Here is a 14,117-nt window from a genome sequence, read left to right as displayed (position 1 = left end):
GAGTATTTTAACGTGGCCATCAGTGACCATACATTGTTGTAGTAGTAAAGAGATACAGAATGGTAATCCTCTTATTATTTTAGTTTGTTAACCAAAGTACAAGTAATGTTATGTAGGAATTGAAATGATAAGTTTTATTAAAATATTCTCTTTCTAATTATTGTTTCTGTACTTCAATGCAGTACACATTCCAACAATACAGTTAATCAAGAGTCATTCAAGCATCAAGATAAGAAATTTAAATCAGATGAAAAGAACTCTACGGGGGCAGAGGATGACAAGAAGACCAAAGACAACAAAGAAAATTGCCTTGAAGAGGAAGGTGCTATTACAAGCCCATTTGAAATTTGTTTGAAGGAGGAAAGGTATGCATACATTACCTTAAGATTTTTTGCATTTGAACTTGAGTGCATTTATAAATTTTATTTGTTTTTATATGGATATTCTTAAGTTCAAGAAAAGCGCATTTTATTTATTAACAATTTAAAAATTCAGAACTTTATTCAGTACACGGAATCAATCCTGACTAATGAGGGACAAAGATCTAGTGTGAATAAGCTGAATATCTGAATATATTGTACTATGGACATAGGCCAGCCTAGGTCACCTTAAATGCAAAGTTCATTACTACATCATTTATGCATGTTTGATGGGTTGAAAGAAATTCTTTGTAAATGCTAATGCCATCATTGTATTATCCAATTGAAGTAATTTACCAACCTTGTTGTAATCTACAGTATATTTGGTCAGGTCAGTCTTTGCCGTACGTGAAAGTAATCTGCTCATTGGGATGTGTTTAATGTCTATGTCATCTCTGACATATTACTGGATTGGTGCTCTTCCTTGCTTTTTTTATCCCTGGTAACACTCTTCAGAGAATCATCTCTGTATGTTTCAAACACAAGGATGACTTCTTTATAACCTTGTGTGAATGACATCAGCCTGTTGTTGAGGTATTCAGTGAGATCTTTTGACTGTCACCATGGCTGCTGGTTTCTTGGCCATCTTCTGCAGAAGAGGCATTCCATCTGCCAGGGCTATATTGATTGCCTCTTGATAACAAATGAAACTTTGATGTTAACAGCCTCTAAAATTGAATGTTTTTTCTACACTAGGCAGATCAATCTCCTCCTACTTGTGAGCTCATAAAGACAGTCTTACAAATGGTCGGAAATAGAAATGGACGAAACTGACATCTGACCGGTGATCTTCTGCTGTTGCCCGGTTGTTGAGGAGGTTGGTCAAAGCATTGCAGGATTGTACCATCTTGAGAAAAAAGGGCTCTTGGTGTCAGAGTGAATTCCTGGCTCCCAGTGGCCTCTTTCTAGTTGATGGCTGCTGGACCAGTCTGCCATGCAAGTCCTTGGTCTCCTTTAGATCCACAGTCTAGTCTCGGAGTTTCACATTGTTTTTCTTGTATGTAGATATGAGCGTTATCATCTTTATTTTTGCCCATAGGCTTACATCTCCATTTCTTCTCTCTGACACGTAATCTTCATATAGCTTTTTACCAGTCACATCTGCATTCAAGGTTGCTGGTCCGCGCATTGTGCAGCTAGTCACCTTGAGTAGTAGCAAACATGTTTCTCATGCTTCAGTATGGCTGAATTGATCTTTTCAATATCATGCTCCCTGACAACACTTGGGCCAAAGGTCATGATGCTATCTGGTTATGTCAGGCTCCAAGTCAAACTGACTCTTAACTCTTTTGCAACACGAGTGAGTTTTGGTAGGACCGTGAAGAACCTCTGTTTAGAATTGGCATTGTTCAAGATACTGAAGAGGCCAAAATGAATTTTCATCAGGATGTTCAAATACTCATATGCATGGTGTGCTCCCTATTATCTAAACCTTGTGAAGAGCAACGGACAATTCCTGACCTAAAGGACCTTGTTCTAACTTAACCTTACTTAATTTGTTATTACTACTGGTAGTTCCTCTTTATCCACTTAAACAGGAAATTGCCTAACATTGAGGCCAAACCCCCCACCTTTCATCTCTCTTTTCACTTCCTCTTTCAAATTATCTACAGAAGGATTTAAATTTACCATGATTACCTCAATACCCTTCCCCAATCTTCTTTAGTAGGCCTACTACTGATGTTGACCCTGCCACTCCCAAGGAATCACTTGACAAAGCACTACATGCTCTCTTATAGGCCTATATACCTTCCTTATTTTTATTCTTAGATTCAAGATAATTCAAAGACTGTACGCCTACATTTCCCCTTGAGAGGAAGCTATCCTCCATTGACTATACCTTGTCCCAGCAGATGCTGCACCATGAGTGAGGCTGAAAAATATGCCTGAATAACTTCTTAACTCTGTATATAGAGCAAACCCGACCTTTAACAACAAACATTGGAGATATATTATCTTGTACTAAACTCAGCTAAAGCAAACCAAAATCACAAGGATAAAATGAAAAAAGAAGACCTGAATGGGGTAAGCGCGTATCTAGCGGCAACCAGATGAGAATGGCAAACTAGAACTAAGGCAGCCTTATGTTCAACCATGTCATCACCCACAAGTTGATAGCCTCAGACGTATGGCTGGGGAGTGTTGGAGAAAGGAGAAATATAGCACTTGATTGGGAGATCTTTGATTGATTAATTGATTGATTTGAGGTTTTCTGACATCCTGACTTCTAAGGTCATTGATGCCGTAGGAGATCTTTGAAGTCAAATCTGTTTCTCCTAGATGAGAAAAAGCAGTGAACCTTAGGAAGATTAATTGAAATAATTTTTATTCAAATTATTCCTTACAAACTGTAATCCTATTTATAAATGCATATTGTTACAACAAAAAGGGTCACAATAAGGAATAAGGAAAATATCCCAATATGGAAAAAGAAATAGAGAAGTAAAAGATAAGCTATAAAAGAGATAACAACGATAGATAAATACTGTATGATAGAACCAAAATTAAGAAGCAAAAGTTTTGCAAGTATGGCCATTAGGAAAATATTTACATCAAGTTAGAAATTTTGGAAGTTTGCCCCACTTTAGTGCTGTGATAAGGAAAATAATTCCATAATATAGTCATTAGGAATAAGTATCTATAAACTGTAATATTGAGCCTCAATAAAGCAAATGCATGATCTCAAGAATTAACTGCCATCTAGCATTATATTATGGCTGGGAAGATCAGAATTATAGAAATGTTTATAAAGCATGCACAGCGAGGGAGAATTAGCATCATATAAATTGAAAAAGCCAAATCATTAGAATAATTTGTGCACGTCTATTTAGAGATGGAGAAGCACCATATTGTAGGTAGAATATTTGTATCCAGAGCTTTACATACATACTGTACTTAGTATTTTTAAAGTCCATGTCAAATTCTTCCTTTTTTAAAGGAATACAGTAGTACATGAGTTTTGGGTAGATTCACTTGAATAATTTGTGCTTTTCTCCACTCATCACTTCTAGTTTTCCTTTGGACAAATGCCTACTAGGCCTTTAAGTATTTTGTTTCAATAGAATGTCACTTGTATTTGGTTAACATTTCCTTAAATATGGATAGTTTTAGTTTAAAATTTTCAAAAAATAATGAGATACAGGGTATTTGAAAAGGCTGAGAAAGTTTCATCTGGATACAAAAACAAATTATTTTTTTTTTATATTTTTGCATTTCTTTTCAGCAACTTTGAATTGATGGAACCTTTGTTGGAAGGATGTGCATGTTATTCATGCAAGAACTTCACCAGATCCTACATACATCACTTGGTCAAAGTTAATGAGATGCTTGCACCAGTTTTATTAATGATGTAAGCAGATGTTAATGCAATAGTTTTTTACACTGAAATAATGCAACTACTGTACAGTAATATTCATATTGATTTTCCATAATTGAAATTTAGTGTCTGTTCCCACACTAACAAACTTACGTTGTTTACATAGGATATCTCTTCCGGCGAAGCTTGAAGCCAGCAAATAGACTGAAAAAAAAAGTGTGAGATGGCAACCCTACCTAAACTCAATTGAGGGTAAGTAGGGGGATGGCTGGAGGGTACCGCAGCCATCTATATCCACTTACAGCTCATAGAGCTGCCTTACTTTTCTCATTTGGCTGGTTGAGATTGGACGTCTCAACTCTCCACCTCTCCCAAGGATTAGCCATATAGGCAATTGCTTTACACTCAATCTTTTTCTACAAATGTGATGTTTTTCTCTCAAACGCTTCATTAAAGAGTAATGTTGCTGTTTTCAACGTCTTTTTTTTCCCTGCGTGTTTATTGAAAGGAAACCCCTTAGAGTAACCCCTCCCATCCGCGGGATAGGTTTTCTTATCCCGAAGGGGAAGAATTTTTAATATTCTTATTGTTTTTTCTTCTTCAGCGCTTACAGCAAACATTTGGGTGTGTAGTCAGCTGCTGCCATTGCGACTGACGTCTTAGATGTCTACGAGGTCTGCCTCCTGTTCACCCTTCCGATGGCCTCCTGCTGACGACGAGTCATCTCGTCACTGTGATCTCATTGTCACCTAACATTTTGAAATTTTTCTTTTTTTTTCTCTCTCCCTACAGACAACGTTTCAGCCCGCATGTAAGCGCTTGCCTGTTACGGATTACAAATGATTGCCAAACCATGACCAGCTCCCTATCTTCTCGCCGGTCGCCAGGACGAGAGACTTCACATTCTCGTCCCTGTGGTCAATTTCCTTCATGAGCTTTAAGCTCACTTTTCGGACGTCGTTCACAATGTCCAAGGAGTACCAGAGATCACCTGCGATCTCAGCACTCTTCTTCCAGAGGATGCTCTCACCCTAGCGCTTCATCCACGACACGATCTACTTAAACAGCCACATGCCAGTTTCTTCCACAAAACTATAGCTTTGCTTCGACTTCATGTCTGGAAACTGTCCAGCAACTTCTCTCCCAGAGAGGCTTTTTGAAAGGAATTTCAGAAAGGATGTCTAGACATCTCAGACGGTTTTTGAGCGTCAGTGTTCCATACAAAGTGGTCAGTTTTTATGTGACTAATGTCGTGGAAGAGGTACCACTCCCCTCGATGCCTCTATTCTAACAATAGTGGAGTTCCTTTTACTTCAGAAGGAATGCTTCTCTTGGTTTTGGCAGTCAAAGGCTACCTCTCAGCCTTAGGTCTCGCCTTTAAACTGAAAGGAATAGATACTTCCTCATCGTTGGAACTTTCTTTACCCATACAAAATTATGAGAGAACTTGTCCCTGGGCAGGACTTGGCATTACCTCTCCCCAAGGATACAGCATGTTTTGCCAACCCTAGGAGGGCCAAAGTGAGTTCATCAGGATCTTATTTTTGACCGGGACCCACTGAATCATATCCAATTATTGAGTCCTCCTTTTCACAAGAGAGATTAAATTGAGGTCAGCCCTCAAGAAAATAATACAAAAGCCTATTCCCAAGGTTCAGCACACTTTGCTAACCCTAGGAGGGTCAAAGGAGGCCTATAAGGATTCCGTTTGTGACTGGGACACACAGGGTCATATACTAGTCATTCAAACCCTCTCCTCCTGATAGAGGTTACCCAGAGCTCATAATGTTTTGGGACAGAATCTGCCCATGACGTTTAGACAGCTCCTTTGTGACGCAGGTCATGCCAGTGGAAAGGTGAAAACGTTATCGACTTTCACCTCACCTTTTCTTATTTTTGCAAGACGTGACCCACAGAAGACTCGATAAGTTTTTCTCTATCGTGGTTTAAGAATACCTTGGGCTCTTTATTGGACAAGCAGCAGAAGGTTGAAGGCATTGATTACCCGGGTTAAGTCTGGGATGACAAAGCGTGTCTGCCCATTTCCTTTTTTCATCTTACCTCTCTTCGGGTACAGCGCCGTAGGTTCCTCTGCAGGTGAAAACCATTTCCCTTGTGTATCCTAGTATAGAGAATAACTAATTATACTTGTTTCACGTCCCCAATGTTTTCTGCGAGGTAAACATTGGGAACTTTTACATAGGTAATATTCCTGTTCAAGAACTAGAATACTCTTAGCTAGACATTCATATTCTATTTCCACAACCCCACAGATTGCTCAGGCCGCAATAATTCTCACACTGGTTTATTAGCGAGGTGTCAAGGTTTATCCTCAGATACAATCTAATATTGTTCTAGGACAACCCGGGTCAATAACTAAGCCAGAAAGCCGGACTTCCACCAACCTAAGAGTGAGTCATCTTATGTAAACAAAATAAGGTTTGTTAGTGTGGGAACAAATGACAAATTTGGAAACTATATGTCTTTTTCCCTAACTAATACAAACCTTTAATAGTTTGTAAAAATTGTCTCGCTATCACCTGTCCCCGTGGAGTCCTGCCTACAGTCAAAAAGTGAGGCAGCTCTGTGAGCTGTAAGTGGATATAGATGGCTGGGGTACCCTTCAGCCACCCCCTACCTACCCTCAACTGAGGTTAGATAGGGTTGTCACCTCACACTTTTTTCCAGTTTATTGGCTGCCTTCCAGCTTTGCCGAAAGAGATATCCTATGTAAACAACTGCAGGTTTGTATTAGTTAGGGAAAAATACAAACTTTTTCCAAATTTGTCATATAGCAATGATTTAGAAATATAAATATTCGTCAGAAATGTACTATAGTATATTATGTTCTTATTTCGTATGATTATATTTCATTGGCTTGATAAGTAAAGTATTCTATGTGCCATAACAACCCTGTCTTAAGTTATACTATTTTTAACCAACAACTTGAATCAGGTCATATTTACAATCCCATTTTTATATTATGTACCCTTCATTTTTTATTCTTTGAGGCATAGATAATGTTTATATATTTTATCTTAATGATCTTTGTATTAGTGAATGTAGGTCCCCAGAGTAGTCTCACGTCACCTGATGAATCTATATTGATTTCAGACACAACCTCCACCACTGGAATACATTCTTTGAAAGCATAAGATCAGCAATCAAGGAAGACAAACTTGATGAGTTAAAAACAGCAGTAGAGGCCTCCATTAAAGGCTTATAGCATTTGCAACAATATATTTGTGTAGGTTTTGAAAAGTTTTATTTAATTTTGACATTATATTTATAGTGCAGTTTTCAAAGGCTATTTTCTAACCTTGTATAAAATATGCAATATGTTTTTTGTGCAAGTAGTTAACAGGAAAGAATTCATAAACTAAATTTGCAAAGTTGCTAAAATAAATTGGCATGTTAAAGGGAAATTCAGTGATTCATCAGTATCACACAGGTCAGCATTTTATGAAAGTTTCTTGTTAATGAGAAGCAAAAATTATTGTACTGTAATTACTCTACTACCCATTCACAATGTTACCACTGTAAAGGATGGGTAAAATGGCCTGCCATATCCATATCAAAGCAGTTTGCTTAGTTATCCCTTTGTGTTGAAGTAATAGTAGTACGAGGAAGATAATATAGTGCAGTAAGCCCTCAATGTTCACGGGGGTTAGGTAACAGAGATAGACACGAATTGGAGAATCCACAAATGATTGCTGCCTTAGGGTGGGTCAACTCAGCCTACTAACTCACTGACCATTACCTACTTGCAGTTGACTAACACACTAGATAAACCCACTGTAACACAAGCATCACGGTAATCTACATCTACTATTAATAATGCTTCCTTTATTTTGACATGCTCACTGTTTATCTGAGAGGATGACCTTCCTCAATATTTCCACAGAATCGGGTTGCTTGTGTCAGTATCGTAGCATGATTATGCGAGTTTTTGGTCGTGCTTAAAACTTTAAATTATTCCAACTTGTGTTTGAGCTTGCACTGTTTGTTTGTGTTGATAAAGTCCATCTTCTGTGTATCATCTCTTGAGCTGTGACTGCAAATTTTTTATTGTTTGCTAGCAATAATTCTTAAGTTGTAATTAGTTAAATCACTTGATAGTTATTGAAGGCCTACATTCATCTCCTTTATTTATTTATATATTTGAATGAAGAAAAAAATAATGAAAATTTAAAATACATGAGAAAATTCATGTACTGTACTTGAATATTTGTCGCAGGGCATGTTTCCGACGACTATCATGGAAAGGTATGGTACTTCTTTTTCTTATGCAGTATCCTTCTCCGATTACTTGCAATATTCAGATTTATTAGTAGTATCTTTATTTGTATTATAGAGAAAAAGATTAAGAAATTTCAATTTTTTTTCGTCTTTATATGCAGTAATTTTAATGATATGATATACCACTGCAAAAAAAAGTTTTAACCTAGGCAACTAAACATTTTGCTGATATGCAATCAATTTCAACACTAAGGAATTAGGTGGTTTTCTTAGTTTGTATAAAGTCAGCTTTGTGGTAAGCTTTAGAGAATTACAAGTGGCATTTGAAAAACATCCCTTTCTTCTAGGCGCTTCACCCAGCACTCTTAGTATTTTCAAAACCGGTCTTGTTTTTCTTCTTTCATTTCTGCTCGATGCTTTCGTAGTCAATTTTTTTTGTAAGTGAGCTTGTATTTCTGTATGTTTTTATGCCAATCACATTTATCATCGGATTGCTATCACCATTGTAACTTCCTGCTTTGTTACATAGGTTATTGTAATGTCACCCTTGTGATGTTTTCTTTGTGTGACATCAGTGTTGAAATACTGTAGTTAAATTGTAAATAATTTACTTATTTTTTTATAATTGATCAGCAGGATATAATCTGTATTATACAGTATAGTCATTAGATAATTCACCTTCTATAATGTACACCCCACTTATGTTTCTTCTTTGGTTGCAATTGTTGTTTTTATTTAGTTGGTCTGCAGTTAGGTTTTGACATACTAAACCTTGCAATACATGTAGATGGTATTTATTTCTCACTTATAATACAACTTGATAATTATCTCAGAAGTTGTATGAATAGAAAATCATGATGGAAGGGTAAGGCATCTACTTACTTAATCAATTTTTACAATAACCCTTGACAGCAATTACAACTTACTTCAACACGACCTCACTTCCCCCACCTTCTCGCAAGTAGTTGTTTTCTTTGCCAGCACTTCCAGCGGTGCCTCGACTGATCAGGTGAACATCACATGAACAGGTTTGTCTTGCCCCGGCATCCTACTCATGATTTACAGTATATCCTTTTGTTCAGAATTCAGTCGAATTGCTGCGTGAACTCGAACATTACCTCAGACAGACTTTATGGCACGTTATCGCCCAAACTTCTGTTGGGCTCTCAATTAATCTTTTTCTATATATATATATATATATATATATATATATATATATATATATATATATATATATATAGATGTATATATATATATATATATATATATATATATATATATATATATATATATATATATATATATATATATATATATATATATATATATAATCATCTCCTCCTACACCTATTTATGCAAAGGGGCTCGGTTAGATTTTGTCAGTCATCTCTATCTTGAGCTTGTAATTAAATACTTCTCCATTCATCATCTCTTACTTTGCGCTTCATAGGCCATGTAGGCCTGGGTCTTCCAACTCTTCTAGTGTAGAGCCCAGCTGAATGTTTGGTGAACTAATCTCTCTTGGGAAGTGCAAAGAGCATGCCCAAACCATCTCCATCTACCCCTCATCATGATCTCATCCACAGTTGGCATTTGAGTAATCTCTCTTACAGTTTCATTTCTAATCCTGTCTTGCCATTTAACTCCCAATATCCTTCTGAGGGCTTGGGTCTCAAATCTACTAAATCTATTGGACATTGTTTTATTGTCATACTGTGACTCATGTCCATAGAGTACCACCGATCTCACTAAACTGATATATAGTCTGATTTTTATGTGTAATTTCAGGCGATATGATTTCCAAATTTTGCTCAACCTAGCCATTGTCTGATTTGTTTTTTTCAATCTTTTACTAGAATTCAATTTTACAGACACTTTATTTGAGATCTAGTTCCTAAATACTTGAATGATTCTACCTCATAAATCCTTTCTCCTTCCAATGATATTTCATTGTCCATTGCATACTCCATTCTCCTCATCTCTGTCTTTCTTCTGTTCATCTTCAGCCCAACCTCGAGTCATATTTCATGTATTCTGGTAAGCAAGCATTGCAAATCCTGTGGTGTTCTGCTAACAAGGACAGCATCATCAGCATACTCTAGGTCTGCTAAATTCCTATCACTAATCCAGTCCAATCCTTCTCCACCATCTCTGAATGTCCTACGCATTACAAAATCCCTGAGGAGGATAAATAACATAGGTGAGTACTCTGCTGTTCACTGAAAATTCTTTTGATAAGACTCCATTAACATTAACTTTGTATGTGCTATGCTCGGGAACAGACTTAATCAAATTTAGGCTACATATTTAAGAGGAATTCTATAATAACGCAGGACTCCACAAATTTGGCCGGTGCACACTATTAAAGGCTTTTTCATAATCCATAAATGCCATCAAAAGGGGATTTCTATATTCTATGCATTGCTGTACAACATGTCTCAAAATGAAAATTTGGTCATTGCAACTTCTACCTTTTCTAAATCCTGCTTGTTCATCTCGCAGCTTTTCATTAATCTTTCTCTTCAGTCTCTTTAGAATAGGCATACTATATATTTTTATAACAACTGATGTAAGTGTTATTCCTCTGTAATTATTGCAATCAGTCAGGCCTTTTTTTTCCAACACTCCTAACTCCCATTCATTAAATTTTGCCTCTTCATGCCACATTCTACAATTAATCTTGTAAGTAGTCTGGGAGTTACTTCATTTCCAGTCAGTATCATCTCTGCAGTTATTTGATCGTATCCCGGGGCTTTCCATCTCTTTAGTTTTTTTTAAGGATAGCTTCAACTTCAAACACACTGACTTCATACATGGGCACATCAAGGTCTTCCTCAGCTTCAGGTATGTCGATGAAATTATTCCCTTTTTATCTCCTATTCATAACCTCACCAAAGTGTTCCATCCAATGTTGTCTTTCTTCATCTTATATTGCTATAACAGAATGATCTTTTTATGATTGGTATACTGTATGCTTCTTCTTCTTTGCCCCAGTCGAGATTTCATTAATAATTCTATGAGCAGTTCTTATACCATAGCCACTTCCTGAATTCATAGCTTTGTCAGCCTCATCTGCTTTACTGTCTAAATATTCTCTCCAGTCATTCCTGGCTTTTCTTTTGACCCCACTGTCAATACTGGAATACTTAGCATGCTCTACCTTGTAATTTTCATTACTTCCTTGAAAACTTTCAGTAATCAATTTCTGTCTGTGTCTCCTTTTTATAGTATACCAAGTATCATTTGATATCCATGGCTTTCTCCTAGTAACTGCGTGTCCTAAGGCTGCACTAACAACTGGCTGACATATGTTCTTAATATCACACCATTCTTCATTACTTGTCAGTTCTTCGTCTCTTAAAGTTTCTAAGACTGCAAATTGATTCCTACATTCAATTGCAAATGTTTCTCTGTGCCTTTCTTTTAAAAGCTTAGTTGTATCAGACCTAGGTATTCTAGCCATCTTTCTGTTGAGTGCTTTAAGTTTTAATTTTAGTGTGACAATCAGGAGCTGGTGATCACTACCAATATTGGCACCTCTATAGCTTCTTACATTTCTCAGAGTCCTCCTTCTCTCTTTATTGATGGTAATGTGATCTATCTGATTTTTGTAAATGCCCAATGGTGAAGTCCATGTATATATGTGGATGTTCATGTGTTGAAAAAGAGTACCTCCAATGACAAGATTGTTTGCTGAACAGAAACTTATGAAATGGGCTCCATTTTCATTTGCAACTTCCCCAAGACCCTTGACACCCATCACATTCTCCATCCCTTTATTTCTTCCAGCTTTAGCATTGAAATTGCCAATAACAATTTTCATATCTCTCTCAGGGATCTCATCTATTACCCTCTGCAGTTCTTCATAGTATTCATCTTTTCTTTCTTCAGGGGAATCATTTGTTGGGGGATAGCAAACTATAATACTTGTATTGCACTGCATAGATTTGAACTTTTCTAGTAACAATCTACTATTTACAGCTCTCCACTCGGTTAATGCCTTTTCTGCTCTTGGTGTCATCATCCAACCCCTTCTCTTCCAACTCCATCCGATCTTCCTGAGTAGATATGTATATAGCCTTGGTCTAAAGTTTGCTTTCCAATCCCCTTACAACGTATTTCACTTATGGCCAAGATATCTAAACTATATTTCATAAATTCACTCTCTACTTGCTTTAACTTCCCAATCTGATACATTGTTCTAACATTCCAATTACCTATTTTCAATTTTTCTTTAGTTTTTATAAACCGGGATATTCTTAGCACCCCGCTACCCCTGGGACTGGGGGCGATTCTGTCATCATCTCTTTCCATGACTGACTAAATCCATAGAGGATTCATTGGCTAGATACATTAAAGAATAGCCAGTTCTTTGTGATGCGCAGTTCCTATCTAACTAAGGAAAGTGACCCCTGCCGGTCCATACTAATTCTAGTAAGATCAACCACCAGGCATCAGGAGTAAAAGCCAAAAAGACAGTTTGTCCATAGCCTTAAACCCAATCCGCCACTCTGCTGCCAATGACTTCATCGAGATTTAGGGGAGCGTTTCCTCCACACCCAAAGCTCTCATTACTCCACCAAGTTACTCATCCGCTTATATGGGTATAACAAGATATACTGACTATATGTATATATATATATATATATATATATATATATATATATATATATATATATATATATATATATATATATATATATATATATATATATATATATATATATTATCTATCTACAGTATATATGAGGGGGGATCAAAAAGTTCGGTAAATGTGTGAATATTTATTAAATTATGAACATTAACATATTTTGTCACTAATCTCCTTCAAAGTACTCTCCTTCAGCACGTACACACTTACTCCACTGTGCCTGCCACTTTTGAAAACATTCCTGGAAGTCCTCCTTCTTCAATAACTTTATTTGCTTTGTCATGTTCGATTTGATGTCTTCACTGGTGTCAAATCGTTTCCCTTTCATCGTCGATTTAATTTTCGGGAATAGCCAGAAGTCGCATGGTGCCAAGTCGGGAGAATATGGTGGATGTGGAACTGCAACGAGATTCTTTCCAGACGTGCATCATGACAATGCGCCCTCTCACTCGTCGCTGCTTGTTCGGCAGTTCATGGCTGGAAAGAATCTCGCTGCATTTTATATAAGTAGGTAGGTAACGTGTACCTTAAGGCCATATCATCCTAGTTTAGGTTAGGGAGTATTGCCTTTCTATGTACCTGATGTAAATATGGCATAAATATACTAGAAAAGGGGGTGTAAGTATGATAATGACTACCTGTATGTATGATGATGGCTTACTAAGAATACGTCTGTGTAAGGGGGTTCACAGGTGTCCGCTATCTCCCCTGTTAGGTAAGTAGGTAAGGACACAGCTTGTAGGTTAGGTTAGAGGGGGAAGTTATGGTGTCCACTTATAATGCACACCAAGAACGGTTTAGTTAAGGAATAAACTAGAATGGGAACTCTGTAGAGCACCTACCTTCGCCACTGCCACTTTTTGTCACCAAGATAATTGATTATGATGTGGGTATTTGATCTCAAAACACATCTGTCGTCTAAATTTATCATCATGCTTAAAAGTCTGATAACAAAGGCTCCATAATGTCAAAACCTGTAGTTTCTGGAAGTTCATTGACCTTTGACCCCCAACTGCTAACAAGGGTAAACATCACTTTCATGCTGTATACCACAAGATAGGCAATTGAATTATGCACATTTTGGCGCAAGTTTCAAGCAAATCAAATACAAATTGGGCACGATACGAAAAAAAAAACCTTTTTGACCATTTTACGACCTTTGATATAATGGCTCCCAAATCTAATAAAATTGTCTTTGGATCATCCCATCAAATTTCATGAGATTTAATTAGTTTTAAAGATACGAATCCCAAACACAGACAGGCATAAAAACAAATGCCCCATATCAAAACACAACCTTGCCAACAACGTTTGCCAAGGTATAAAGTAGTTTAGAAATTAAAGACATTCAGGAAAATCCTTATTCAGTGGGCAAATATATTTCCTAAATAAATCAGTCCTTCGTTGGTGACAGATTTTAAATTAAATGCACAAAATCCTTAATGTTTAAAACTATAACGAATCCAAAGAAAAATTCTTGACGCAAGACACT

General features: G+C 36.8%; 1 protein-coding gene across 3 annotated transcripts in view; it reads left to right on the top strand.

The window, feature by feature from the left end:
• Positions 1-7,034, top strand: part of LOC137623340 (queuine tRNA-ribosyltransferase accessory subunit 2) — a 257,642-nt gene extending 250,608 nt beyond the window's left edge. For all 3 annotated transcript variants that reach the window (XM_068354153.1, XM_068354152.1, XM_068354151.1), the window contains exons 8-10: positions 183-365; positions 3,643-3,768; positions 6,850-7,034. In XM_068354153.1, coding sequence (XP_068210254.1) covers positions 183-365; positions 3,643-3,768; positions 6,850-6,961 — 421 coding nt within the window. In that variant the 3' untranslated portion in view covers positions 6,962-7,034. The remainder of the gene's footprint in view (positions 1-182; positions 366-3,642; positions 3,769-6,849) is intronic.
• Positions 7,035-14,117: the final 7,083 nt, after the last annotated feature.

The sequence above is a fragment of the Palaemon carinicauda genome, chromosome 30, assembly GCF_036898095.1.
Source record: "Palaemon carinicauda isolate YSFRI2023 chromosome 30, ASM3689809v2, whole genome shotgun sequence".
NCBI lineage: Eukaryota > Metazoa > Arthropoda > Malacostraca > Decapoda > Palaemonidae > Palaemon > Palaemon carinicauda.
Note: the sequence above shows the minus strand (reverse complement) of the source record. Positions and strands in the feature narration are given on the sequence as shown.